The following is a 27482-nucleotide window of genomic DNA, read 5'->3' as shown; positions in this document are numbered from 1 at the left end:
AACACTATACACGGCATACTAAAAGTTACCCACCCAGTTAAGGGACAGCTTTGGAACGTCCCCTAACGTCTGCACTGACAGGAGGGCCGCTAGAGAAAAGGAGATTTTATACTCACCGGAAAATCCTTTTCTCGTAGGCCCGAACTGTCAGTGCAGTAAGTCCCACCCAGGCTGATTTAGTATGGGCACCGGGACCTCTATTCTCGCTATCTTTCTACCTTATGTCTCTTGGCCTTCCTTCTATCTGTACTGTCTCCACCGACTGAGCTTACCAACAGAACTGAGGAGTGAGGGTGGAGCCTTATATACAGTGGGAGGGGCCAGGAGCCACTAAGTTCAATTCTCTGTCCTGCCTCCAGAGGTGATCACAGACAAAACCCTAACGTCTGCACTGACAGTTCGGGCCTACGAGAAAAGGATTTTCCGGTGAGTATAAAATCTCCTTATAGGGTGTATTGGGTATAGTGAGTATATTAAGTATATTGGGTATAAAGGGTAAATTAAGTATTGGGTATATCGGGTATAGTGGGTATATCGGGTATAGTGGGTATATCGTGTATTGTGGGTATATCGGGTATAGTGGGTATATCGGGTATAGTGGGTATATCGTGTATTGTGGGTATATCGGGTATAGTGTGTATATCGGGTATAGTGGGTATATCGGGTATAGTGGGTATATCGGGTATAGTGGGTATATCGGGTATAGTGGGTATATCGGGTATAGTGGGTATATCGGGTATAGTGGGTATATCGGGTATAGTGGGTATAGTGGGTATATTGGGTATATCGGGTATAGTGGGTATATCGGGTATAGTGGGTATATCGGGTATAGTGGGTATATCGGGTATAGTGGGTATATCGGGTATAGTGGGTATATTGGGTATATCGGGTATAGTGGGTATATCGGGTATAGTGGGTATATCGTGTATTGTGGGTATATCGGGTATAGTGGGTATATCGGGTATAGTGGGTATATCGGGTATAGTGGGTATATCGTGTATTGTGGGTATATCGGGTATAGTGGGTATATCGGGTATAGTGGGTATATCGGATATAGTGGGTATATCGGGTATAGTGGGTATATCGGGTATAGTGGGTATATCGGGTATAGTGGGTATAGTGGGTATATTGGGTATATCGGGTATAGTGGGTATATTGGGTATATTGGGTATATCGGGTATAGTGGGTATATCGGGTATAGTGGGTATATCGGGTATAGTGGGTATATTGGGTATAGTGGGTATATCGGGTATTGTGGGTATAGTGGGTATATTGGGTATATCGGGTTTTGTGTATTGCGTATAGTGGGTATATTAAGTGTATTGGGGTGTAGGAAAGGTAGAGACTGGCAGGAGCAATCCATACTGGTACAGGTTATACCTCCCATTCAGCATAGAGATGGTTAAGCCTTTCCCTTGGGATGGGGCACAGAGCTAACACTCATCCTGACCCGCAGATTCAGAGTTCCCGGACCCAGGAGCTGACTCTTTTACGGGAGCAGAATTCAGCGCTCACCCTGGAACTGCAGCAGCAGCATCATGAGAAGGAAGCCATGTTGGCTCAGAAGGAGGATCTAAAGGCTCAGCTGGAGGTATGGAGGCGCCCCCCGGGGGCATTGTCCTGGTACTGCCGGCTGTTAGGCACATTACTGCTCAGTAGCGGCGCCGGCTGTTAGGCACATTATTGCTCAGTAGCGCCGCCGGCTGTTAGGCACATGACTGCTCAGTAGCGCCGCCGGCTGTTAGGCACATGACTGCTCAGTAGAGCCGCCGGCTGTTAGGCACATTATTGCTCAGTAGCGCCGCCGGCTGTTAGGCACATTACTGCTCAGTAGCGCCGCCGGCTGTTAGGCACATGACTGCTCAGTAGAGCTGCTGGCTGTTAGGCACATGACTGCTCAGTAGCGCCGCCGGCTGTTAGGCACATTACTGCTCAGTAGCGCCGCCGGCTGTTAGGCACATGACTGCTCAGTAGCGCCGCCGGCTGTTAGGCACATGACTGCTCAGTAGCGCCGCCGGCTGTTAGGCACATGACTGCTCAGTAGCGCCGCCGGCTGTTAGGCACATGACTGCTCAGTAGCGCCGCCGGCTGTTAGGCACATTACTGCTCAGTAGCGCCGCCGGCTGTTAGGCACATGACTGCTCAGTAGCGCCGCCGGCTGTTAGGCACATGACTGCTCAGTAGCGCCGCCGGCTGTTAGGCACATGACTGCTCAGTAGCGCCGCCGCTGTTAGGCACATTAACTGCCTCAGTAGAGCTGCTGGCTGTTAGGCACATGACTGCTCAGTAGCGCCGCCGGCTGTTTAGGCACATGACTGCTCAGTAGCGCCGCTACTGTTAGGCAACATGACTGCTCACGTAGCGCTGCTGGCCTGTTAGGCACAATGACTGCTCAGTAGAGCCGCCGGCTGTTAGGCACATGACTGCTCAGTAGCGCCGCCGGCTGTTAGGCACATGACTGCTCAGTAGCGCCGCCGGCTGTTAGGCACATTACTGCTCAGTAGCGCCGCCGGCTGTTAGGCACATGACTGCTCAGTAGCGCCGCCGGCTGTTAGGCACATTACTGCTCAGTAGCGCCGCCGGCTGTTAGGCACATGACTGCTCAGTAGAGCTGCTGGCTGTTAGGCACATGACTGCTCAGTAGCGCTGCTGGCTGTTAGGCACATTACTGCTCAGTAGCGCCGCTGGCTGTTAGGCACATGACTGCTCAGTAGAGCTGCTGGCTGTTAGGCACATGACTGCTCAGTAGCGCTGCTGGCTGTTAGGCACATTACTGCTCAGTAGCGCCGCCGGCTGTTAGGCACATGACTGCTCAGTAGCGCCGCCGGCTGTTAGGCACATGACTGCTCAGTAGCGCTGCTGGCTGTTAGGCACATGACTGCTCAGTAGCGCTGCTGGCTGTTAGGCACATGACTGCTCAGTAGCGCCGCCGGCTGTTAGGCACATTACTGCTCAGTAGCGCCGCCGGCTGTTAGGCACATGACTGCTCAGTAGAGCTGCTGGCTGTTAGGCACATGACTGCTCCAGTAGCGGCTGCTGGCCTGTTAGGGCAGCATGACTGCTCAGTAGCGCTGCTGGCTGTTAGGGCACATGACTGCTCAGTAGAGCTGCTGGCTGTTAGGCACATGACTGCTCAGTAGAGCTGCTGGCTGTTAAGGCACATGACTGCTCAGTAGAGCTGCTGGCTGTTAGGCACATGACTGCTCAGTAGAGCTGCTGGCTGTTAGGCACATTACTGCTCAGTAGCGCGCGTGGCTATTAGGCACATTACTGCTCAGTAGCGCCGCCGGCTGTTAGGCACATTACTGCTCAGTAGCGCCGCCGGCTTGTTAGGCCACATGACTGCTCAGTAGAGCTGCTGGCTGGTTAGGCACATGACTGCTCAGTAGCGCTGCTGGCTGTTAGGCACATTACTGCTCAGTAGCGCCGGCCGCTGTTAGGCACATGACTGCTCAGTACGCCGCCGGCTGTTAGGGCACATGACTGCTCAGTAGCGCGCCGGCTGTTAGGCACATGACTGCTCAGTAGCGCCGGCCGGCTGTTAGGCACATGATCCCTTGCCTCAGTAGCGCCGCCGGCTGTTAGGCACATTACTGCTCAGTAGCGCGCCGCGGCTGTTAGGCACATGACTGCTCAGTAGAGCTGCTGGCTGTTAGGCACATGACTGCTCAGTAGCGCCCCGGCTGTTAGGCACATGACTGCTCAGTAGCGCCGCCGGCTGTTAGGCACATGACTGCTCAGTAGCGCCGCCGGCTGTTAGGCACATTACTGCTCAGTAGCGCCGCCGGCTGTTAGGCACATACTGCTCAGTAAAGCGCTGCTGGCTGTTAGGCACATGACTGCTCAGTAGCGCGCGCGGCTGTTAGGCACATTACTGCTCAGTAGCGCCGCCGGCTGTTAGGTCCATGACTGCTCAGTAGCGCCGCCGCTGTTAGGCACATTACTGCTCATAGCGGCCGCCGGCTGTTTAGGCCACATTACTGCTCAGTAGCGGCCGCCGGCTGTTAGGCACATGACTGCTCAGTAGCGCCGCCGGCTGTTAGGCACATTACTGCTCAGTAGCGCCGCCGGCTGTTAGGCACATGACTGCTCAGTAGCGCCGCTGGCTGTTAGGCACATGACTGCTCAGTAGCGCCGCCGGCTGTTAGGCACATTACTGCTCAGTAGCGCCGCCGGCTGTTAGGCACATGACTGCTCAGTTCCATGCCAGTTCCATGCCCAAACATTGCCGGGGTGCCTTTGTGCGCTGGCATTGGTCAGATGGAAATGATGGAATGTTTGTGCCACTCAGGAGTCTCTCCGTGCCAACCGCCGGCTGCTGGAGCAGCTTCAGGAGAAGGAGCAGGAGTCAGAGCGCCTCCGGCAGGACCTGGATGAAGCGCGCAAGGTGGGTGTCGCCATATTCCCCAGAGTCACACCCCCGAGGTGGGTAACCGTGTCGGTAACCGTGTCTCCCCCCCCCCAGAGCGCCGATAAGCGCAAAGCCATGTTGGACGAATTGGCCATGGAGATGTTGCAGGAGAAGAGTCGCCACAAGGAGGCGCTGGGGAACCTCAAGCTGCAGCACGAGAAGGAGACGCTCAGTATCCGAGCCAAATACGAGAAGGAGCTCCGGGAACTCCATGAAGAGAAGAACAGAGGGGAAGAGGATCTGCGGGCACAGCTCAGGGACGAGAAGGTAACGGGAGTTGTGGGGGGGAGTGGCTACAGGGAGTTGTAGGGGGAGTGGCTACAGGGAGTTGTAGGGGGAGTGGCTACAGGGAGTTGTAGGGGGAGTGGCTACAGGGAGTTGTAGGGGGGGCGTGGCTACAGGGAGTTGTAGGGGGGGAGAGGCTACGGGGAGTTGCCATGTGGCTCCCAAGTGACTAACAGTGTGTTGGTGCCGGCAGGCTCGGAGCAGGGAGCTGGAGGGCCACCAACAAACATCGGAGGAGCTGCGCTTACAGATCCACTCACTAGAGGGCACTAAGGGCTGGTTTGAGCGGCGGCTGAAGGAGGCAGAGGTAAGTAGGGAGGTGGCTGGGTGCCAGCGTGGGGCTGTGGGTAAGGGGCGACATTGGCACATCATGGGCAGTAGAACCACAAGATACATCAACTGGGTTTGGGCTGAGGCTGAGTTGGTTCTAAAGTACTGACCCGTGTCCCAGGTCCAGTCCCGCCTTCTTACACCCACATACGGTCACTGGGACCCGCCCCCCATACGGTCACTGGGACCGCCCCCACATACGGTCACTGGGACCCGCCCCCACATACGGTCACTGGGACCCGCCCTCACATACGGTCACTGGGACCCGCCCCCACATACGGTCACTGGGACCCGCCCCCACATACGGTCACTGGGACCCGCCCTCACATACGGTCACTGGGACCCGCCCCCACATACGGTCACTGGAACCCGCCCCCACATACGGTCACTGGGACCCGCCCCACATACGGTCACTGGGACCGCCCCCCGTCCTGGCCCGCCCACATACGGTCACTGGGGACCCGCCCCCACGGCACTGGGACCCGCCCCCACATACGGTCACTGGGACCCGCCCCCCACATACGGTCACTGGGACCCGCCCCCACATACGGTCACTGGGACCCGCCTACATGCGGTCACTGGGACCGCCCCCACATACGGTCACTGGGACCGCCCCCACATACGGTCACTGGGACCCGCCCCCACATACGGTCACTGGGACCCGCCCCCACATACGGTCACTGGGACCCGCCCCCACATACGGTCACTGGGACCCGCCCCCACATACGGTCACTGGGACCCGCCCCCACGCCTACATGCGGTCACTGGGACCAACCCGCCCCCACGCCTATATACGGTCACTGGGACCGACCCCCACGCCTACATACGGTCACTGGGACCGACCCCACGCCTACATACGGTCACTGGGACCCACCCCCACGCCTACATACGGTCACTGGGACCGCCCCCACGCCTACATACGGTCACTGGGACCCGCCCCCACGCCTACATACGGTCACTGGGACCGACCCCCACGCCTACATACGGTCACTGGGACCCACCCCCACGCCTACATACGGTCACTGGGACCCACCCCCACGCCTACATACGGTCACTGGGACCCACCCCCACGCCTACATACGGTCACTGGGACCGACCCCACGCCTTGGGCGCTTGGGCACTATGTTGGGCGCTTGGGCACTATGTTGGGCGCTTGGGCACTATGTTGGGCTCTTGGGCACTATGTTGGGCGCTTGGGCACTATGTTGGGCTCTTGGGCACTATGTTGGGCTCTTGGGCACTATGTTGGGCGCTTGGGCACTATGTTGGGCGCTTGGGCACTATGTTGGGCGCTGGGCACTATGTTGGGCGCTTGGCACTATGTTGGGCTCTTGGGCACTATGTTGGGCTCTTGGGCACTATGTTGGGCGCTTGGGCACTATGTTGGGCGCTTGGGCACTATGTTGGGCGCTTGGGCACTATGTTGGGCGCTTGGGCACTATGTTGGGCTCTTGGGCACTATGTTGGGCTCTTGAGCACTATGTTGGGCGCTTGGGCACTATGTTGGGCGCTTGGGCACTATGTTGGGCTCTTGGGCACTATGTTGGGCTCTTGGGCACTATGTTGGGCGCTTGGGCACTATGTTGGGCTCTTGGGCACTATGTTGGGCTCTTGGGCACTATGTTCGGCTCTTGGGCACTATGTTGGGCGCTTGGGCACTATGTTGGGCTCTTGGGCACTATGTTGGGCGCTTGGGCACTGTATATTATGGGCTGTAATTGTTGTGCAGGAAACTGTGGAGAAGAACCAGATGCGGCACGAGGAAGATTTGGCCAAGGTGGCGCGGGAGCATTCAGCCAATCTGCAGGTACATACAGATCCCTGTGGGGGTAACGGGGTGGGGGGCAGATAGATTTGCCCCGCTCTGGGCACATAACTATGTTACTACCTGCTCTCAGCTGAAAGACCAAGAAGTGGCGGCTGTGACCCAGAAACTGGAGGAAAGTGGCAAAGAGAAAGCGGATCTGCAGGAGGCAATTACCCGGCTGCGCCAGGTGAGACCCCTCGGTATCTACCCCCCCAGTGCCAGTCTCCCCCCCCCCTGTGCCCCATCCGAGTGGATCTGCAGGAGGCAATTACCCGGCTGCGCCAGGTGAGACCCCTCGGTATCTACCCCCCCCCAGTGCCAGTCTCCCCCTCCCCATCGGTATCTACCCCCCCCCAGTGCCAGTCTCCCCCCCCCCCCTGTGCCCCATCCGAGCGTATCTGCAGGAGGCAATTACCCGGCTGCGCCAGGTGAGACCCCTCGGTATCTACCCCCCCCAGTGCCAGTCTCCCCCTCCCCCCATGTGCCCCATCCGAGCGTATCTGCAGGAGGCAATTACCCGGCTGCGCCAGGTGAGACCCCTCGGTATCTACCCCCCCCCAGTGCCAGTCTCCCCCCCCCCCCCTGTGCCCCATCCGAGTGGATCTGCAGGAGGCAATTACCCGGCTGCGCCAGGTGAGACCCCTCGGTATCTACCCCCCCCCCAGTGCCAGTCTCCCCCTCCCCATTGTGCCCCATCCGAGTGGATCTGCAGGAGGCAATTACCCGGCCTGCGCCAGGTGAAACCCCTCGGTATCTACCCCCCCCCAGTGCCAGTCTCCCCCCCCCCCCGTGCCCCATCCGAGTGGATCTGCAGGAGGCAATTACCCGGCTGCGCCAGGTGAGACCCCTCGGTATCTACCCCCCCCCCCCAGTGCCAGTCTCCCCTCCCCATTGTGCCCCATCCGAGTGGATCTGCAGGAGGCAATTACCCGGCTGCGCCAGGTGAGACCCCTCGGTATCTACCCCCCCCCAGTGCCAGTCTCCCCCCCCCCCCCGTGCCCCCATCCGAGTGGATCTGCAGGAGGCAATTACCCGGCTGCGCCAGGTGAGACCCCTCGGTATCTACCCCCCCCTCAGTGCCAGTCTCCCTCCCCATTGTGCCCCATCCGAGTGGATCTGCAGGAGGCAATTACCCCGGCTGCGCCAGGTGAGACCCCTCGGTATCTACCCCCCCCAGTGCCAGTCTCCCCCTCCCCCCCCTGTGCCCCATCCGAGTGGATCTGCAGGAGGCAATTACCGGCTTGCGCCAGGTGAGACCCCTCAGGTATCTACCCCCCCCCAGTGCCAGTCTCCCCCCCCCCCTGTGCCCCATCCGAGTGGATCTGCAGGAGGCAATTACCCCGGCTGCGCCAGGTGAGACCCCTCGGTATCTACCCCCCCTCAGTGCCAGTCTCCCTCCCCATTGTGCCCCATCCGAGTGGATCTGCAGGAGGCCAATTACCCGGCTGCGCCAGGTGAGACCCCTCGGTAATCTACCCCCCAGTGCCAGTCTCCCCCCCCGTGCCCCATCCGAGTGGATCTGCCAGGAGGCAAATTACCCGGCTGCGCCAGGTGAGACCCCTCGGTATCTACCCCCCCCCCATGCCAGTCTCCCACCCCCTGTGCCCCATCCGAGTGGATCTGCAGGAGGCAATTACCCGGCTGCGCCAGGTGAGACCCCTCGGTATCTACCCCCCCCCATGCCAGTCTCCCCCCCCATTGTGCCCCATCCGAGTGGATCTGCAGGAGGCAATTACCCGGCTGCGCCAGGTGAGACCCCTCGGTATCTACCCCCCCCCATGCCAGTCTCCCCCCCCATTGTGCCCCATCCGAGTGGATCTGCAGGAGGCAATTACCCGGCTGCGCCAGGTGAGACCCCTCGTATCTACCCCCCCCCAGTGCCAGTCTCCGCCCCCCCCAATGTACCTCTATAATCTCACCCCATACCGGATATCACAGAACTCTCGTGCCCCCAGTTATATGATCCAGGGAGGCCCGGGGTAGAAACCCAACATTTTGTCCCTTGCCACTCGGTGCCCGGGCTAAGCGTGTTGCACTGGGGGCATTAATTGGGCTGTGGGGCTGCCCCTGTTGGAATTGCCTTGGGGGGCCGGTACCTCATTTTCATTCATTATTTCATATACTTGATTTATTCCCCCCATTATCGTCGGGGGCACAGTGAGTGTGAGTGCCCCCTGGCACAGCTCTGATAGTGCCACTCTCCTCTCCCCAGGAGCTGAAGGACACGGCCGACGGGCAGAGAATATTGGAGAAAAAGGGCAGCTTGGCAGTAAGTACCCACCTGTACCCCAAGATTTTGCTCCCTGCATAGCCTACTGTACCCCAAGATTCCACTCCCTGCATAGCCTACTGAACCCCAAGATTCCACTCCCTGCATAGCCTACTGTACCCCAAGATTCCACTCCCTGCATAGCCTACTGTACCCCAAGATTCCACTCCCTGCATAGCCTACTGTACCCCAAGATTCCGCTCCCTGCATAGCCTACTGTACCCCAAGATTTCGCTCCCTGCATAGCCTACTGTACCCCAAGATTCCACTCCCTGCATAGCCTACTGAACCCCAAGATTCCTCTCCCTGCATAGCCTACTGTACCCCAAGATTCCACTCCCTGCATAGCCTACTGAACCCCAAGATTCCGCTCCCTGCATAGCCTACTGTACCCCAAGATTCCACTCCCTGCATAGCCTACTGTACCCCAAGATTCCGCTCCCTGCATAGCCTACTGAACCCCAAGATTCTGCTCCCTGCATAGCCTACTGTACCCCAAGATTCCGCTCCCTGCATAGCCTACTGAACCCCAAGATTCCACTCCCTGCATAGCCTACTGTACCCCAAGATTCCACTCCCTGCATAGCCTACTGAACCCCAAGATTCCGCTCCCTGCATAGCCTACTGTACCCCAAGATTTCGCTCCCTGCATAGCCTACTGTACCCCAAGTTTCCGCTCCCTGCATAGCCTACTGAACCCCAAGATTCTGCTCCCTGCATAGCCTACTGTACCCCAAGATTCCACTCCCTGCATAGCCTACTGAACCCCAAGATTCCGCTCCCTGCATAGCCTACTGTACCCCAAGATTCCGCTCCCTGCATAGCCTACTGAACCCCAAGATTCCGCTCCCTGCATAGCCTACTGAACCCCAAGATTCCACTCCCTGCATAGCCTACTGAACCCCAAGATTCCGCTCCCTGCATAGCCTACTGTACCCCAAGATTTCGCTCCCTGCATAGCCTACTGTACCCCAAGATTTCGCTCCCTGCATAGCCTACTGTACCCCAAGTTTCCGCTCCCTGCATAGCCTACTGAACCCCAAGATTCTGCTCCCTGCATAGCCTACTGTACCCCAGATTCCACTCCATAGAGTGACACTCCGTTCCGTCTCCCACCATAGTGTGACAGTCAGTGCAAGTGACGCCCCTGAGACATCCCTGCTATAGAGGGGAAGTCTGGGATGGGATGAGACAGTCTCTGGCAGTGGGTGTCTCTCAGTATTTGTTGCAGTGTAGCAGAAAGTGGGCCTCATCCTCTTCTGGTCACATGGGGCACAGCCGGCTCCCCCTGGGCCTGTGGGTCTGTTCAGTCTCCAGGCTGTGGGCACTCAGTCTGTACTGGCTCGGGGTCTGTCTGTGGGGTTCTGTAGCCTTTCCAGGTATGGGGCCAGTCTGTATTAGGGTCCCATTTGGGTGGTTTTACATTGTGAGTCTTTTATTTTCTCTGCTATTTCCTGGGGTTTCAATGGTGCATCCTAAGGGCTCTGGGAATCCTTGATTTTCTCCTCCAAAGCCTGAAGCTTTGTCTGTATGTTCTTTTCTTCTGGGGTTTCCTCACATGGGGGGGTTTTCCTTGGGTCGGGTCCCCATGTGGTTCCCTATCTCCCAGAATGAGTTCCCTTGGGTCGGGTCCCCATGTGGTTCCCTATCTCCCAGAATGAGTTCTATTGGGCTGGGTCCCCATGTGGTTCCCTATCTCCCAGAATAAGTTCTCTTGGGTCGGGTCCCCATGTGGTTCCCTATCTCCCAGAATGAGTTCTCTTGGGTCAGGTCCCCATGTGGTTCCCTATCTCCCAGAATGAGTTCTATTGGGCTGGGTCCCCATGTGGTTCCCTATCTCCCAGAATGAGTTCTCTTGGGTCGGGTCCCCATGCGGTTCCCTATGTCCCAGAATGAGTTCTGTTGGGCTGGGTCCCCATGTGGTTCCCTATCTCCCAGAATGAGTTCTCTTGGGTTGGGTCCCCATGTGGTTCCGTATCTCGCAGAATAAGTTCTCTTGGGTCGGGTCCGCATGTGGTTCCCTATCTCGCAGAATGAGTTCTCTTGGGTCGGGTCCCCATGTGGTTCCTTATCTCGCAGAATAAGTTCTCTTGGGTCGGGTCCGCATGTGGTTCCCTATCTCGCAGAATAAGTTCTCTTGGGTCGGGTCCGCATGTGGTTCCGTATCTCGCAGAATAAGTTCTCTTGGGTCGGGTCCCCATGTGGTTCCGTATCTCGCAGAATAAGTTCTCTTGGGTCGGGTCCCCATGTGGTTCCGTATCTCGCAGAATAAGTTCTCTTGGGTCGGGTCCGCATGTGGTTCCGTATCTCGCAGAATAAGTTCTCTTGGGTCAGGTCCCCATGTGGTTCCGTATCTCGCAGAATAAGTTCTCTTGGGTTGGGTCCCCATGTGGTTCCGTATCTCGCAGAATAAGTTCTCTTGGGTCGGGTCCCCATGTGGTTCCCTATCTCCCAGAATGAGTTCTCTTGGGTCGGGTCCCCATGTGGTTCTGTATCTCCCAGAATAAGTTCTCTTGGGTCGGGTCCCCATGTGGTTCTGTATCTCCCAGAATAAGTTCTCTTGGGTCGGGTCCCCATGTGGTTCTGTATCTCCCAGAATAAGTTCTCTTGGGTCGGGTCCCCATGTGGTTCCCTATCTCCCAGATTAAGTTCTCTTGGGTCGGGTCCCCATGTGGTTCTGTATCTCCCAGAATAAGTTCTCTTGGGTCGGGTCCCAATGTGGTTCTGTATCTCCCAGAATATGTTCTCTTGGGTCGGGTCCCCATGTGGTTCCCTATCTCCCAGAATGAGTTCTCTTGGGTCGGGTCCCCATGTGGTTCCCTATCACCCAGAATAAGTTCTCTTGGGTCAGGTCCCCATGTGGTTCCCTATCTCCCAGAATAAGTTCTCTTGGGTCGGGTCTGCATGTGGTTCTGTATCTCCCAGAATGAGTTGTCTTGGGTCGGGTCCCCATGCGGTTCCCTATCTCACAGAATAAGTTCTCTTGGGTTGGGTCCCCATGTGGTTCCCTATCTCCCAGAATAAGTTCTCTTGGGTCGGGTCCCCATGCGGTTCTCTATCTCCCAGAATCAGTTCTCTTGGGTCGGGTCCCCATGCGGTTCTGTATCTCACAGAATAAGTTTTCTTGGGTTGGGTCCCCATGTGGTTCCCTATCTCACAGAATGAGTTCTCTTGGGTCGGGTCCCCATGTGGTTCCCTATCTCCCAGAATCAGTTCTCTTGGGTCGGGTCCCCATGCGGTTCTGTATCTCACAGAATAAGTTCTCTTGGGTCGGGTCCCCATGTTGTTCCCTATCTCCCAGAATGAGTTCTCTTGGGTCGGGTCCCCATGTGGTTCCCTATCACCCAGAATAAGTTCTCTTGGGTCAGGTCCCCATGTGGTTCCCTATCTCCCAGAATGAGTTCTCTTGGGTCGGGTCCGCATGTGGTTCTGTATCTCCCAGAATGAGTTGTCTTGGGTCGGGTCCCCATGCGGTTCCCTATCTCACAGAATAAGTGTTCTTGGGTCGGGTCCCCATGCGGTTCTCTATCTCCCAGAATCAGTTCTCTTGGGTCGGGTCCCCATGCGGTTCTGTATCTCACAGAATAAGTTTTCTTGGGTTGGGTCCCCATGTGGTTCCCTATCTCACAGAATAAGTTCTCTTGGGTCGGGTCCCCATGTGGTTCCCTATCTCCCAGAATCAGTTCTCTTGGGTCGGGTCCCCATGCGGTTCTGTATCTCACAGAATAAGTTCTCTTGGGTCGGGTCCCCATGTGGTTCTCTATCTCCCAGAATCAGTTCTCTTGGGTCGGGTCCCCATGTGGTTCCCTATCTCCCAGAATGAGTTCTCTTGGGTCGGGTCCCCATGTGGTTCTGTATCTCCCAGAATGAGTTCTCTTGGGTCGGGTCCCCATGTGGTTCTGTATCTCCCAGAATGAGTTCTCTTTGTTCGGGTCCCCATGTGGTTCTGTATCTCCCAGAATAAGTTCTCTTGGGTCGGGTCCCCATGTGGTTCTGTATCTCGCAGAATAAGTTCTCTTGGGTTTGGTCCCCATGTGGTTCCCTATCTCACAGAATAAGTTCTCTTGGGTCGGGTCCCCATGCGGTTCTGTATCTCGCAGAATAAGTTCTCTTGGGTCGGGTCCCCATGTGGTTCCCTATCTCCCAGAATGAGTTCTCTTGGGTCGGGTCCCCATGCGGTTCTGTATCTCACAGAATAAGTTCTCTTGGGTCGGGTCCCCATGCGGTTCCCTATCTCCCAGAATGAGTTCTCTTGGGTCGGGTCCCCATGTGGTTCTGTATCTCCCAGAATGAGTTCTCTTGGGTCGGGTCCCCATGAGGTTCTGTATCTCCCAGAATGAGTTCTCTTGGGTCGGGTCCCCATGCGGTTCCCTATCTCCCAGAATGAGTTCTCTTGGGTCGGGTCCCCATGTGGTTCTGTATCTCGCAGAATAAGTTCTCTTGGGTCGGGTCCGCATGTGGTTCCCTATCTCGCAGAATAAGTTATCTTGGGTCGGGTCCGCATGTGGTTCCGTATCTCGCAGAATAAGTTCTCTTGGGTCGGGTCCCCATGTGGTTCCGTATCTCGCAGAATAAGTTCTCTTGGGTTGGGTCCCCATGTGGTTCCGTATCTCGCAGAATAAGTTCTCTTGGGTCGGGTCCCCATGTGGTTCCCTATCTCCCAGAATGAGTTCTCTTGTGTTTGGTCCCCATGCGGTTCTGTATCTCCCAGAATAAGTTCTCTTGGGTCGGGTCCCCATGTGGTTCCCTATCTCCCAGAATAAGTTCTCTTGGGTCGGGTCCCCATGTGGTTCCCTATCTCCCAGAATGAGTTCTCTTGGGTCGGGTCCCCATGCAGTTCTGTATCTCCCAGAATAAGTTCTCTTGGGTCGGGTCCCCATGTGGTTCCCTATCTCCCAGAATGAGTTCTCTTGGGTCGGGTCCCCATGTGGTTCCCTATCTCCCAGAATGAGTTCTATGGGGTCGGGTCCCCATGTGGTTCTCTATCTCCCAGAATCAGTTCTCTTGGGTCGGGTCCCCATGCGGTTCTGTATCTCACAGAATAAGTTTTCTTGGGTCGGGTCCCCATGTGGTTCCCTATCTCCCAGAATCAGTTCTCTTGGGTCGGGTCCCCATGCGGTTCTGTATCTCACAGAATAAGTTCTCTTGGGTCGGGTCCCCATGTGGTTCTCTATCTCCCAGAATCAGTTCTCTTGGGTCGGGTCCCCATGTGGTTCCCTATCTCCCAGAATGAGTTCTCTTGGGTCGGGTCCCCATGTTGTTCTGTATCTCCCAGAATAAGTTCTCTTGGGTCGGGTCCCCATGCGGTTCCCTATCTCCCAGAATATGTTCTCTTGGGTCGGGTCCCCATGCGGTTCCCTATCTCCCAGAATATGTTCTCTTGGGTCGGGTCCCCATGCGGTTCCGTATCTCCCAGAATGAGTTCTCTTGGGCTGGGTCCCCATGTGGTTCTGTATCTCCCAGAATGAGTTCTCTTGGTTCGGGTCCCCATGTGGTTCTGTATCTCCCAGAATAAGTTCTCTTGGGTCGGGTCCCCATGTGGTTCTGTATCTCGCAGAATAAGTTCTCTTGGGTTTGGTCCCCATGTGGTTCCCTATCTCACAGAATAAGTTCTCTTGGGTCGGGTCCCCATGCGGTTCTGTATCTCGCAGAATAAGTTCTCTTGGGTCGGGTCCCCATGTGGTTCCCTATCTCCCAGAATCAGTTCTCTTGGGTCGGGTCCCCATACGGTTCTTTATCTCACAGAATAAGTTCTCTTGGGTCGGGTCCCCATGTGGTTCCCTATCTCCCAGAATCAGTTCTCTTGGGTCGGGTCCCCATGCGGTTCTGTATCTCACAGAATAAGTTCTCTTGGGTCGGGTCCCCATGTGGTTCCCTATCTCCCAGAATGAGTTCTCTTGGGTCGGGTCCCCATGTGGTTCTGTATCTCCCAGAATGAGTTCTCTTGGGTCGGGTCCCCATGAGGTTCTGTATCTCACAGAATAAGTTCTCTTGGGTCGGGTCCCCATGCGGTTCCCTATCTCCCAGAATGAGTTCTCTTGGATCGGGTCCCCATGTGGTTCTGTATCTCCCAGAATGAGTTCTCTTGGGTCGGGTCCCCATGTGGTTCTGTATCTCCCAGAATAAGTTCTCTTGGGTCGGGTCCCCATGTTGTTCTGTATCTCCCAGAATAAGTTCTCTTGGGTCGGCTCCCCATGCGGTTCTGTATCTCACAGAATAAGATCTCTTGGGTCGGGTCCCCATGCGGTTCCCTATCTCCCAGAATGAGTTCTTTTGGGTCGGGTCTCCATGTGGTTCCCTATCTCCCAGAATGAGTTCTCTTGGGTCGGGTCCCCATGTGGTTCCCTATCTCCTAGAATAAGTTCTCTTGGGTCGGTTCCCCATGTGGTTCCCTATCTCCCAGAATGAGTTCTCTTGGGTCGGGTCCCCATGTGGTTCTGTATCTCCCAGAATGAGTTCTCTTGGGTCGGGTCCCCATGTGGTTCTGTATCTCCCAGAATAAGTTCTCTTGGGTCGGGTCCCCATGTGGTTCTGTATCTCCCAGAATAAGTTCTCTTGGGTCGGGTCCCCATGCGGTTCTGTATCTCACAGAATAAGATCTCTTGGGTCGGGTCCCCATGCGGTTCCCTATCTCCCAGAATGAGTTCTTTTGGGTCGGGTCTCCATGTGGTTCCCTATCTCCCGGAATGAGTTCTCTTGGGTCGGGTCCCCATGTGGTTCCCTATCTCCTAGAATAAGTTCTCTTGGGTCGGGTCCCCATGTGGTTCCCTATCTCCCAGAATGAGTTCTCTTGGGTCGGGTCCCCATGTGGTTCTGTATCTCCCAGAATAAGTTCTCTTGGGTCGGGTCCCCATGTGGTTCCCTATCTCCCAGAATGAGTTCTCTTGGGTCGGGTCCCCATGCGGTTCTGTATCTCTCAGAATAAGTTATCTTGGGTCGGGTCCCCATGCGGTTCTGTATCTCTCAGAATAAGTTATCTTGGGTCGGGTCCCCATGTGGTTCTGTATCTCTCAGAATAAGTTCTCTTGGGTCGGGTCCCATGTGGTTCCCTATCTCCCAGAATGAGTTCTCTTGGGTCAGGTCCCCATGTGGTTCCCTATCTCCCAGAATTAATTCTCTTCGGTCGGGTCCCCATGTGGTTCTGTATCTCTCAGAATAAGATCTCTTGGGTCGGGTCCCATGTGGTTCCCTATCTCCCAGAATGAGTTCTCTTGGGTCAGGTCCCCATGTGGTTCCCTATCTCCCAGAATTAATTCTCTTGGGTCGGGTCCCATGTGGTTCCCTATCTCCCAGAATGAGTTCTATTGGGTCGGGTCCCCATGTGGTTCCCTATCTCCCAGAATGAGTTCTCTTGGGTCGGGTCCCCATGTGGTTCCCTATCTCCCAGAATGAGTTCTCTTGGGTCGGGTCCCCATGTGGTTCCCTATCTCCCAGAATCAGTTCTCTTGGGTCGGGTCCCCATGAGGTTCTGTATCTCACAGAATAAGTTCTCTTGGGTCGGGTCCCCATGCGGTTCCCTATCTCCCAGAATAAGTTCTCTTGGGTCGGGTCCCCATGTGGTTCTGTATCTCCCAGAATGAGTTCTCTTGGGTCGGGTCCCCATGAGGTTCTGTATCTCACAGAATAAGTTCTCTTGGGTCGGGTCCCCATGCGGTTCCCTATCTCCCAGAATGAGTTCTCTTGGGTCGGGTCCCCATGTGGTTCTGTATCTCCCAGAATGAGTTCTCTTTGGTCGGGTCCCCATGTGGTTCTGTATCTCCCAGAATAAGTTCTCTTGGGTCGGGTCCCCATGTGGTTCTGTATCTCCCAGAATAAGTTCTCTTGGGTCGGGTCCCCATGCGGTTCTGTATCTCACAGAATAAGATCTCTTGGGTCGGGTCCCCATGTGGTTCCCTATCTCCCAGAATGAGTTCTTTTGGGTCGGGTCTCCATGTGGTTCCCTATCTCCCAGAATGAGTTCTCTTGGGTCGGGTCCCCATGTGGTTCCCTATCTCCTAGAATAAGTTCTCTTGGGTCGGTTCCCCATGTGGTTCCCTATCTCCCAGAATGAGTTCTCTTGGGTCGAGTCCCCATGCGGTTCCCTATCTCCCAGAATAAGTTCTCTTGGGTCGGGTCCCCATGTGGTTCCCTATCTCCCAGAATGAGTTCTCTTGGGTCGGGTCCCCATGTGGTTCCCTATCTCCCAGAATGAGTTCTCTTGGGTCGGGTCCCCATGTGGTTCTGTATCTCCCAGAATAAGTTCTCTTGGGTCGGGTCCCCATGTGGTTCCCTATCTCCCAGAATGAGTTCTCTTGGGTCGGGTCCCCATGCGGTTCTGTATCTCTCAGAATAAGTTATCTTGGGTCGGGTCCCCATGTGGTTCTGTATCTCTCAGAATAAGTTCTCTTGGGTCGGGTCCCATGTGGTTCCCTATCTCCCAGAATGAGTTCTCTTGGGTCAGGTCCCCATGAGGTTCTGTATCTCACAGAATAAGTTCTCTTGGGTCGGGTCCCCATGTGGTTCCCTATCTCCCAGAATGAGTTCTCTTGGGTCGGGTCCCCATGTGGTTCTGTATCTCCCAGAATGAGTTCTCTTGGGTCGGGTCCCCATGTGGTTCCCTATCCCCCAGAATAAGTTCTCTTGGGTCGGGTCCCCATGTGGTTCCCTATCTCTCAGAATAAGTTCTCTTGGGTCGGGTCCCCATGTGGTTCCCTATCTCCCAGAATGAGTTCTCTTTGGTCGGGTCCCCATGTGGTTCCCTATCTCCCAGAATAAGTTCTCTTGGGTCGGGTCCCCTTGTGGTTCCCTATCCCCCAGAATAAGTTCTCTTGGGTCGGGTCCCCATGTGGTTCCCTATCTCTCAGAATAAGTTCTCTTGGGTCGGGTCCCCATGTGGTTCCCTATCTCTCAGAATAAGTTCTCTTGGGTCGGGTCCCCATGTGGTTCCCTATCTCCCAGAATGAGTTCTCTTGGGTCAGGTCCCCATGTGGTTCCCTATCTCCCAGAATTAATTCTCTTGGGCTGGGTCCCCATGTGGTTCCCTATCTCTCAGAATAAGTTCTATTGGGCTTGGTCCCATGTGGTTCCCTATCTCCCAGAATAAGTTCTATTGGGTCGGGTCCCCATGTGGTTCCCTATCTCCCAGAATGAGTTCTCTTGGGTCGGGTCCTCATGTGGTTCCCTATCTCCCAGAATAAGTTCTCTTGGGTCGGGTCCCCATGTTGTTCCCTATCCCCCAGAATAAGTTCTCTTGGGTCGGGTCCCCATGTGGTTCCCTATCTCTCAGAATAAGTTCTCTTGGGTCGGGTCCCCATGTGGTTCCCTATCTCCCAGAATGAGTTCTCTTGGGTCGGGTCCCCATGTGGTTCCCTATCCCCCAGAATAAGTTCTCCTGGGTCGGGTCCCCATGTGGTTCTGTATCTCCCAGAATGAGTTCTATTGTGTCGGGTCCCCATGTGGTTCCCTATCTCCCAGAATGAGTTCTATTGGGTCGGGTCCCCATGTGGTTCCCTATCTCTCAGAATAAGTTCTCTTGGGTCGGGTCCCCATGTGGTTCCCTATCTCCCAGAATGAGTTCTCTTGGGTCGGGTCCCCATGTGGTTCCCTATCTCTCAGAATAAGTTCTCTTGGGTCGGGTCCCCTTGTGGTTCCCTATCCCCCAGAATAAGTTCTCTTGGGTCGGGTCCCCATGTTGTTCCCTATCTCTCAGAATAAGTTCTCTTGGGTCGGGTCCCCATGTGGTTCCCTATCTCTCAGAATAAGTTCTCTTGGGTCGGGTCCCCATGTGGTTCCCTATCTCTCAGAATAAGTTCTCTTGGGTCGGGTCCCCATGTGGTTCTGTATCTCCCAGAATAAGTTGTCTTGGGTCGGGTCCCCATGTGGTTCTGTATCTCCCAGAATAAGTTCTCTTGGGTCGGGTCCCCATGTGGTTCTGTATCTCCCAGAATAAGTTCTCTTGGGTCGGGTCCCCATGTGGTTCTGTATCTCCCAGAATGAGTTCTATTGGGTCCCCATGTGGTTCCCTATCTCCCAGAATGAGTTCTATGGGGTCGGGTCCCCATGTGGTTCCCTATCTCCCAGAATGAGTTCTATTGGTTCGGGTCCCCATGTGGTTCCCTATCTCTCAGAATAAGTTCTCTTGGGTCGGGTCCCCATGTGGTTCCCTATCTCCCAGAATGAGTTCTGTTGGGTCGGGTCCCCATGTGGTTCCCTATCTCCCAGAATGAGTTCTATTGGGTCGGGTCCCCATGTGGTTCCCTATCTCTCAGAATAAGTTCTCTTGGGTCGGGTCCCCATGTGGTTCCCTATCTCCCAGAATGAGTTCTCTTGGGTCGGGTCCCCATGTGGTTCCCTATCTCCCAGAATGAGTTCTCTTGGGTCGGGTCCCCATGTGGTTCCCTATCTCCCAGAATAAGTTCTCTTGGGCTGGGTCCCCATGTGGTTCCCTATCTCCCAGAATTAATTCTCTTGGGCTGGGTCCCCATGTGGTTCCCTATCTCTCAGAATAAGTTCTATTGGGCTGGGTCCCATGTGGTTCCCTATCTCCCAGAATAAGTTCTATTGGGTCGGGTCCCCATGTGGTTCCCTATCTCCCAGAATAAGTTCTATTGGGTCGGGTCCCCATGTGGTTCCCTATCTCCCAGAATGAGTTCTCTTGGGTCGGGTCCCCATGTGGTTCCCTATCTCCCAGAATAAGTTCTCTTGGGTCGGGTCCCCATGCGGTTCCCTATCCCCCAGAATAAGTTCTCTTGGGTCGGGTCCCCATGTGGTTCCCTATCTCTCAGAATAAGTTCTCTTGGGTCGGGTCCCCATGTGGTTCCCTATCTCTCAGAATAAGTTCTCTTGGGTCGGGTCCCCATGTGGTTCCCTATCTCTCAGAATAAGTTCTCTTGGGTCGGGTCCCCATGTGGTTCTGTATCTCCCAGAATAAGTTCTCTTGGGTCGGGTCCCCATGTGGTTCTGTATCTCCCAGAATAAGTTCTCTTGGGTCGGGTCCCCATGTGGTTCTGTATCTCCCAGAATAAGTTCTCTTGGGTCGGGTCCCCATGTGGTTCTGTATCTCCCAGAATGAGTTCTATTGGGTCGGGTCCCCATGTGGTTCCCTATCTCCCAGAATGAGTTCTATTGGGTCGGGTCCCCATGTGGTTCCCTATCTCTCAGAATAAGTTCTCTTGGGTCGGGTCCCCATGTGGTTCCCTATCTCCCAGAATGAGTTCTCTTGGGTTGGGTCCCCATGTGGTTCCCTATCTCCCAGAATGAGTTCTCTTGGGTCGGGTCCCCATGTGGTTCCCTATCTCCCAGAATGAGTTCTCTTGGGTCGGGTCCCCATGTGGTTGCCTATCTCCCAGAATGAGTTCTATTGGGTCGGGTCCCCATTTGGTTCCCTATCTCTCAGAATAAGTTCTCTTGGGTCGGGTCCCCATGTGGTTCCCTATCTCCCAGAATAAGTTCTCTTGGGTCGGGTCCCCACGTGGTTCCCTATCTCCCAGAATGAGTTCTGTTGGGCTGGGTCCCCATGTGGTTCCCTATCTCTCAGAATGAGTTCTCTTGGGTCGGGTCCCCATGTGGTTCCCTATCTCCCAGAATGAGTTCTCTTGGGTCGGGTCCCCATGTGGTTCCCTATCTCCCAGAATGAGTTCTGTTGGGCTGGGTCCCCACGTGGTTCCCTATCTCCCAGAATGAGTTCTGTTGGGCCGTGTCCCCATGTGGTTCCCTATCTCCCAGAATGAGTTCTGTTGGGCTGGGTCCCCACGTGGTTCCCTATCTCCCAGAATGAGTTCTGTTGGGCCGTGTCCCCATGTGGTTCCCTATCTCCCAGAATGAGTTCTGTTGGGCTGGGTCCCCATGTGGTTCCCTATCTCCCAGAATGAGTTCTCTTGGGTCAGGTCCCCATGTGGTTCCCTATCTCCCAGAATGAGTTCTCTTGGGTCGGGTCCCCATGTGGTTCCCTATCTCCCAGAATGAGTTCTGTTGGGCTGGGTCCCCACGTGGTTCCCTATCTCCCAGAATGAGTTCTGTTGGGTCGGGTCCCCATGTGGTTCCCTATCTCCCAGAATGAGTTCTATTGGGTCGGGTCCCCATTTGGTTCCCTATCTCTCAGAATAAGTTCTCTTGGGTCGGGTCCCCATGTGGTTCCCTATCTCCCAGAATAAGTTCTCTTGGGTCGGGTCCCCACGTGGTTCCCTATCTCCCAGAATGAGTTCTGTTGGGCTGGGTCCCCATGTGGTTCCCTATCTCCCAGAATGAGTTCTGTTGGGTCGGGTCCCCATGTGGTTCCCTATCTCCCAGAATGAGTTCTCTTGGGTCGGGTCCCCATGTGGTTCCCTATCTCCCAGAATGAGTTCTCTTGGGTCGGGTCCCCATGTGGTTCCCTATCTCCCAGAATGAGTTCTCTTGGGTCGGGTCCCCATGTGGTTCCCTATCTCCCAGAATGAGTTCTCTTGGGTCGGGTCCCCATGTGGTTCCCTATGTCCCAGAATGAGTTCTGTTGGGCTGGGTCCCCACGTGGTTCCCTATCTCCCAGAATGAGTTCTGTTGGGCCGTGTCCCCATGTGGTTCTATTTCGCCCATTATGAGTTCTCTAGCAGAGTATCTTCCAGTTAAGATTCCCTTTTGTTTTTATCTTTCTAAGGATCCGTTTGTACTGGTTCTGTATGGAATAATGGGCTGTTTCAGCTCTGGGTTATGTGGTGCTGTTGGTTAGAGACTGTCCTTAGATGGTTCCTTATTGGCTTGCACTCACTCTCTCTCTCCCGCTGTCTCTCTCACTATCTCTCTCACTCTCTCTCTCACTATCTCTCTCACTCTCTCTCTCACTATCTCTCTCACTCTCTCTCTCACTATCTCTCACACTCCCTCTCTCACTCTCTCTCTCCAACTGTCTCACTCTCTCTCCCACTGTTTCACTCTCTCACCCGCTGTCTCTCTCTCACTCACACTCTCTCTCTCCAACTGTCTCTCACTCTCTCGCAGCTAAAAGACCTAAAGCGGCAGTTGCATTTGGAAAGGAAGAGAGCGGAGAAACTGCAGGAGAGACTGCAGGAGATTCTCACGAACAGCAAAACCCGAACAGGTGAGAGACATCTCTGTGGCCCCTCGGACTTGTGTGTAACCCGTATATTAGCCCAGCAGTCACTTTATGCCCAATGTCAGTCACATGTTCCTTCCCAGCAGCCCTCTCACCCCCAGAGATGGGGTTATACTGGGGGGTAGGTGAGTGTAAGGCTGAGGGATGGGGGTAGTTATACTGGGGGGGGTAGGTGAGTGTAAGGCTGAGGGATGGGGGTAGTTATACTGGGGGGGGTAGGTGAGTGTAAGGCTGAGGGGTGGGGGTAGTTATACTGGGGGGGTAGGTGAGTGTAAGGCTGAGGGGTGGGGGTAGTTAAACTGGGGGGGGTAGGTGAGTGTAAGGCTGAGGGATGGGGGTAGTTATACTGGGGGGGTAGGTGAGTGTAAGGCTGAGGGATGGGGGTAGTTATAACTGGGGGTGTAGGTGAGTGTAAGGCTGAGGGATGGGGGTAGTTATACTGGGGGGGTAGGTGAGTGTAAGGCTGAGGGGTGGGGGTAGTTATACTGGGGGGGGTAGGTGAGTGTAAGGCTGAGGGGTGGGGGTAGTTATACTGGGGGGGTAGGTGAGTGTAAGGCTGAGGGGTGGGGGTAGTTATACTGGGGGGGGGTAGGTGAGTGTAAGGCTGAGGGATGGGGGTAGTTATACTGGGGGGGTAGGTGAGTGTAAGGCTGAGGGGTGGGGGTAGTTATACTGGGGGGGTAGGTGAGTGTAAGGGTGGGGGTAGTTATACTGGGGGGGTAGGTAAGGGAAATAGTTGTGCCCCCCCCAGCACAGGAGGATTAGACTGTTCCAATTACACAGACACCCCCCCCCCTCACTCCCACTGGGGGCAATAAGCCCATCCATTTTAAGCAGGGGCATTAATAATTAATGAGATGAGTCAGGAGGTGGGCGGGGCACCCTTTCACTGCCAGAGAGCAACACGCTGAGCTGCAGGAGAATCCCCAGTCAGCCCCCCCCCCCCCCCCCACTAGATCCCAGTCTGTCTCTCAGCCGACCCCCCCCCCCCCACTAGATCCCAGTCTGTCTCTCAGCCCCCCCCCCCCCCCACACTAGGTCCCAGTCTGTCTCTCAGCCCCCCCCCCCCCCCCACTAGATCCCAGTCTGTCTCTCAGCCCCCCCCACACACACACACACACACACACACTAGATCCCAGTCTGTCTCTCAGGGCCCCCCCACTAGATCCCAGTCTGTCTCTCAGCCCCCCCCCCCCCCCCCCCACACTAGGTCCCAGTCTGTCTCTCAGCCCCCCCCCCCCCCACTAGATCCCAGTCTGTCTCTCAGCGCCCCCCCCCCCCCCCCCCCCCACTAGATCCCAGTCTGTCTCTCAGGCCCCCCACTAGATCCCAGTCTGTCTCTCAGCCCCCTCCCCCCCCACACTAGATCCCAGTCTGTCTCTCAGCTCCCCCCCCCCACTAGATCCCAGTCTGTCTCTCAGCCCCCACACACACACACTAGATCCCAGTCTGTCTCTCAGCCCCCCCCCCCCCACACACACACTAGATCCCAGTCTGTCTCTCAGCCCCCCCCCCCCCCCACTAGATCCCAGTCTGTCTCTCAGCCCCCCCCCCCCACACACACTAGATCCCAGTCTGTCTCTCAGTCCCCCCCCCAGATCCCAGTCTGTCTCTCAGCCCCCCCCCCCCCCCCCCCCCCCCACTAGATCCCAGTCTTTCTCTCAGGCCCCCCCACTAGATTCCAGTCTGTCTCTCAGCCCCCTCCCCCCACACACACACACTAGATCCCCCCCCCCCCCCCCCCCCCCCCACTAGATCCCAGTCTGTGTCTCAGCCCCCCACTAGATCCCAGTCTGTCTCTCAGGCCCCCCCCCACTAGATCCCAGTCTGTCTCTCAGCCCCCCCCCCCCCCACACACACTAGATCCCAGTCTGTCTCTCAGTCCCCCCCCCCCCCCAGATCCCAGTCTGTCTCTCAGCCCCCCCCCCCCCCCCCCCCCCCCCCCCACTAGATCCCAGTCTGTCTCTCAGGCCCCCCCACTAGATTCCAGTCTGTCTCTCAGCCCCCCCCCCCACACACACACACTAGATCCCAGTCTGTCTCTCAGCCCCCCACTAGATCCCAGTCTGTCTCTCAACCCCCCCCCAGATCCCAGTCTGTCTCTCAGCCCCCCCCCCCCCACTAGATCCCAGTCTGTCTCTCAGCCCCCCCCCCCCCCCCACTAGATCCCAGTCTGTCTCTCAGCCCCCCCCCCCCCCCCGCCACTAGATCCCAGTCTGTCTCTCAGCCCCCCCCCCCACTAGATCCCAGTCTGTCTCTCTGTCGTCGTCCCCCACTAGATCCCAGTCTGTCTCTCTGTCGTCGTCGTCCCCCCCCCCCCCCCCCCACTATATCCCAGTCTGTCTCCCAGCCCCCCCCCCTACTAGATCCCAGTCTATCTCTCAGCCCCCCTGCTAGATCCCAGTCTGTCTCTCAGCCCACCCCCACTAGATCCCAGTCTGTCTCTCAGCCCCCCCCTAGATCCCAGTCTGTCTCTCTGTCGTCGTCCCCCACTAGATCCCAGTCTGTCTCTCTGTCGTCGTCCCCCCCCCCCACTAGATCCCAGTCTGTCTCCCAGCCCCCCCCCTACTAGATCCCAGTCTATCTCTCAGCCCCCCTGCTAGATCCCAGTCTGTCTCTCTGCCCCTCCCCCACTAGATCCCAGTCTGTCTCTCTGTCGTTGTCCGCCCCCCCCAATCCCCCCCCCCCCCCACTAGATCCCAGTCTGTCTCTCTGTCCCCCCCTGCTAGATCCCAGTCTGTCTCTCTGTCCCCCCCCTCTCTCACCCCCTCTTGGGGTGCTACAGTAGGGGCAGATTTGGGGGGCTAACAGTTATGGGCTGATTTGGGGGGCTAACAGTTGGGGGCAGATTTGGGGGGCTAACAGTTGGGGGCAGATTTGGGGGGGCCAACAGTTATGGGCAAATTTGGGGGGCTAACAGTAGGGGGCAGATTTGGGAAGCTAACTGTAGAGGGCAGATTTGGGGGGCTAACTGTAGAGGGCAGATTTGGGGGGCTAACAGTAGGGGGCAGATTTGGGGGGCTAACAGTAGGGGGCAGATTTGGGGGGCTAACTGTAGAAGGCAGATTTGGGGGGCTAACAGTAGGGGGCAGATTTGGGGGGCTAACTGTAGAGGGCAGATTTGGGGGCTAACAGTAGGGGGCAGATTTGGGGGGCTAACAGTAGGGGGCAGATTTGGGGGGCTAACTGTAGAGGGCAGATTTGGGGGGCTAACAGTAGAGGGCAGATTTGGGGGGCTAACAGTAGGGGGCAGATTTGGGGGGCTAACAGTAGGGGGCAGATTTGGGGGGCTAACTGTAGAGGGCAGATTTGGGGGGCTAACAGTAGGGGGGAGATTTGGGGGGCTAACAGTAGGGGGCAGATTTGGGGGGCTAACTGTAGAGGGCAGATTTGGGGGGCTAACAGTAGGGGGCAGATTTGGGGGGCTAACAGTAGGGGGCAGATTTGGGGGGCTAACTGTAGAGGGCAGATTTGGGGGGCTAACAGTAGGGGGCAGATTTGGGGGGCTAACAGTAGGGGGCAGATTTGGGGGCTAACTGTAGAGGGCAGATTTGGGGGGCTAACAGTAGAGGGCAGATTTGGGGGGCTAACAGTAGGGGGCAGATTTGGGGGGCTAACAGTAGGGGGCAGATTTGGGGGGCTAACTGTAGAGGGCAGATTTGGGGGGCTAACAGTAGGGGGGAGATTTGGGGGGCTAACAGTAGGGGGCAGATTTGGGGGGCTAACTGTAGAGGGCAGATTTGGGGGGCTAACAGTAGAGGGCAGATTTGGGGGGCTAACAGTAGGGGGCAGATTTGGGGGGCTAACTGTAGAGGGCAGATTTGGGGGGCTAACAGTAGGGGGCAGATTTGGGGAGCTAACAGTAGGGGGCAGATTTGGGGGGCTAAGGATCTGTCCTGTTGGCGCAGGGCTGGAGGAGCTCGTGTTGGCAGAGATCAGCTCCCCGAGTCGGGCACAGACTGGCGACAGCAGCAGCATCTCCTCCTTCAGTTACAGAGAGATCATGAAGGAGAATTCAACCCCCAGTGGCTCTAAGGTAAGGAGACCGGGTATCAACTCACCTAACGGGGGTAAATAGGGCAAAAGGAGTCCATATACCGGGGCGGCTCCAGCAGATCAGGACCAGTGCCCAGTGTTCTTGTAACATGGGCAGTGCCCAGTCCATCGGCAATATGGTATCTCCCCCGGCAGCGCCAGCCTTGTTATGGGCTCACACTGGTACCTCCCCTGGCAGCGCCATCTCTCCAGCCTTGTTATGGGCTCACACTGGTACCTCCCCCGGCAGCGCCATCTCTCCAGCCTTGTTATGGGCTCACACTGGTACCTCCCCTGGCAGCGCCATCTCTCCAGCCTTGTTATGGGCTCACACTGGTACCACCCCTGGCAGCGCCATCTCTCCAGCCTTGTTATGGGCTCACACTGGTACCTCCCCTGGCAGCGCCATCTCTCCAGCCTTGTTATGGGCTCACACTGGTACCTCCCCTGGCAGCGCCATCTCTCCAGCCTTGTTATGGGCTCACACTGGTACCTCCCCTGGCAGCGCCATCTCTCCAGCCTTGTTATGGGCTCACACTGGTACCTCCCCTGGCAGCGCCATCTCTCCAGCCTTGTTATGGGCTCACACTGGTACCACCCCTGGCAGCGCCATCTCTCCAGCCTTGTTATGGGCTCACACTGGTACCTCCCTGGCAGCGCCATCTCTCCAGCCTTGTTATGGGCTCACACTGGTACCTCCCCTGGCAGCGCCATCTCTCCAGCCTTGTTATGGGCTCACACTGGTACCACCCCTGGCAGCGCCATCTCTCCAGCCTTGTTATGGGCTCACACTGGTACCTCCCCTGGCAGCGCCATCTCTCCAGCCTTGTTATGGGCTCACACTGGTACCTCCCCTGGCAGCGCCATCTCTCCAGCCTTGTTATGGGCTCACACTGGTACCACCCCTGGCAGCGCCATCTCTCCAGCCTTGTTATGGGCTCACACTGGTACCTCCCCTGGCAGCGCCATCTCTCCAGCCTTGTTATGGGCTCACACTGGTACCTCCCCTGGCAGCGCCATCTCTCCAGCCTTGTTATGGGCTCACACTGGTACCTCCCCTGGCAGCGCCATCTCTCCAGCCTTGTTATGGGCTCACACTGGTACCTCCCCTGGCAGCGCCATCTCTCCAGCCTTGTTATGGGCTCACACTGGTACCTCCCCTGGCAGCGCCATCTCTCCAGCCTTGTTATGGGCTCACACTGGTACCTCCCCTGGCAGCGCCATCTCTCCAGCCTTGTTATGGGCTCACACTGGTACCTCCCCTGGCAGCGCCATCTCT

General features: G+C 56.3%; 1 protein-coding gene across 3 annotated transcripts in view; it reads left to right on the top strand.

Annotated features, from left to right (window-relative positions):
• gripap1 (GRIP1 associated protein 1) overlaps positions 1 to 27482 on the top strand; it is a 96866-nt gene that overhangs the window by 29608 nt on the left and 39776 nt on the right. For 2 of the 3 annotated variants that reach the window (XM_031906869.1, XM_031906868.1), the window contains 9 exons: positions 1457 to 1591; positions 4292 to 4387; positions 4466 to 4678; positions 4890 to 5003; positions 6756 to 6833; positions 6925 to 7020; positions 9046 to 9102; positions 22054 to 22153; positions 26077 to 26204. In XM_031906869.1, coding sequence (XP_031762729.1) covers positions 1457 to 1591; positions 4292 to 4387; positions 4466 to 4678; positions 4890 to 5003; positions 6756 to 6833; positions 6925 to 7020; positions 9046 to 9102; positions 22054 to 22153; positions 26077 to 26204 — 1017 coding nt within the window. 3 annotated transcript variants of the gene reach the window in all.

Source organism: Xenopus tropicalis, chromosome 8 (assembly GCF_000004195.4).
Source record: "Xenopus tropicalis strain Nigerian chromosome 8, UCB_Xtro_10.0, whole genome shotgun sequence".
Classification (NCBI taxonomy): domain Eukaryota; kingdom Metazoa; phylum Chordata; class Amphibia; order Anura; family Pipidae; genus Xenopus; species Xenopus tropicalis.
The sequence above is the reverse complement of the archived record's forward strand: the minus strand, read 5'-3'. Positions and strand labels throughout refer to the sequence as shown.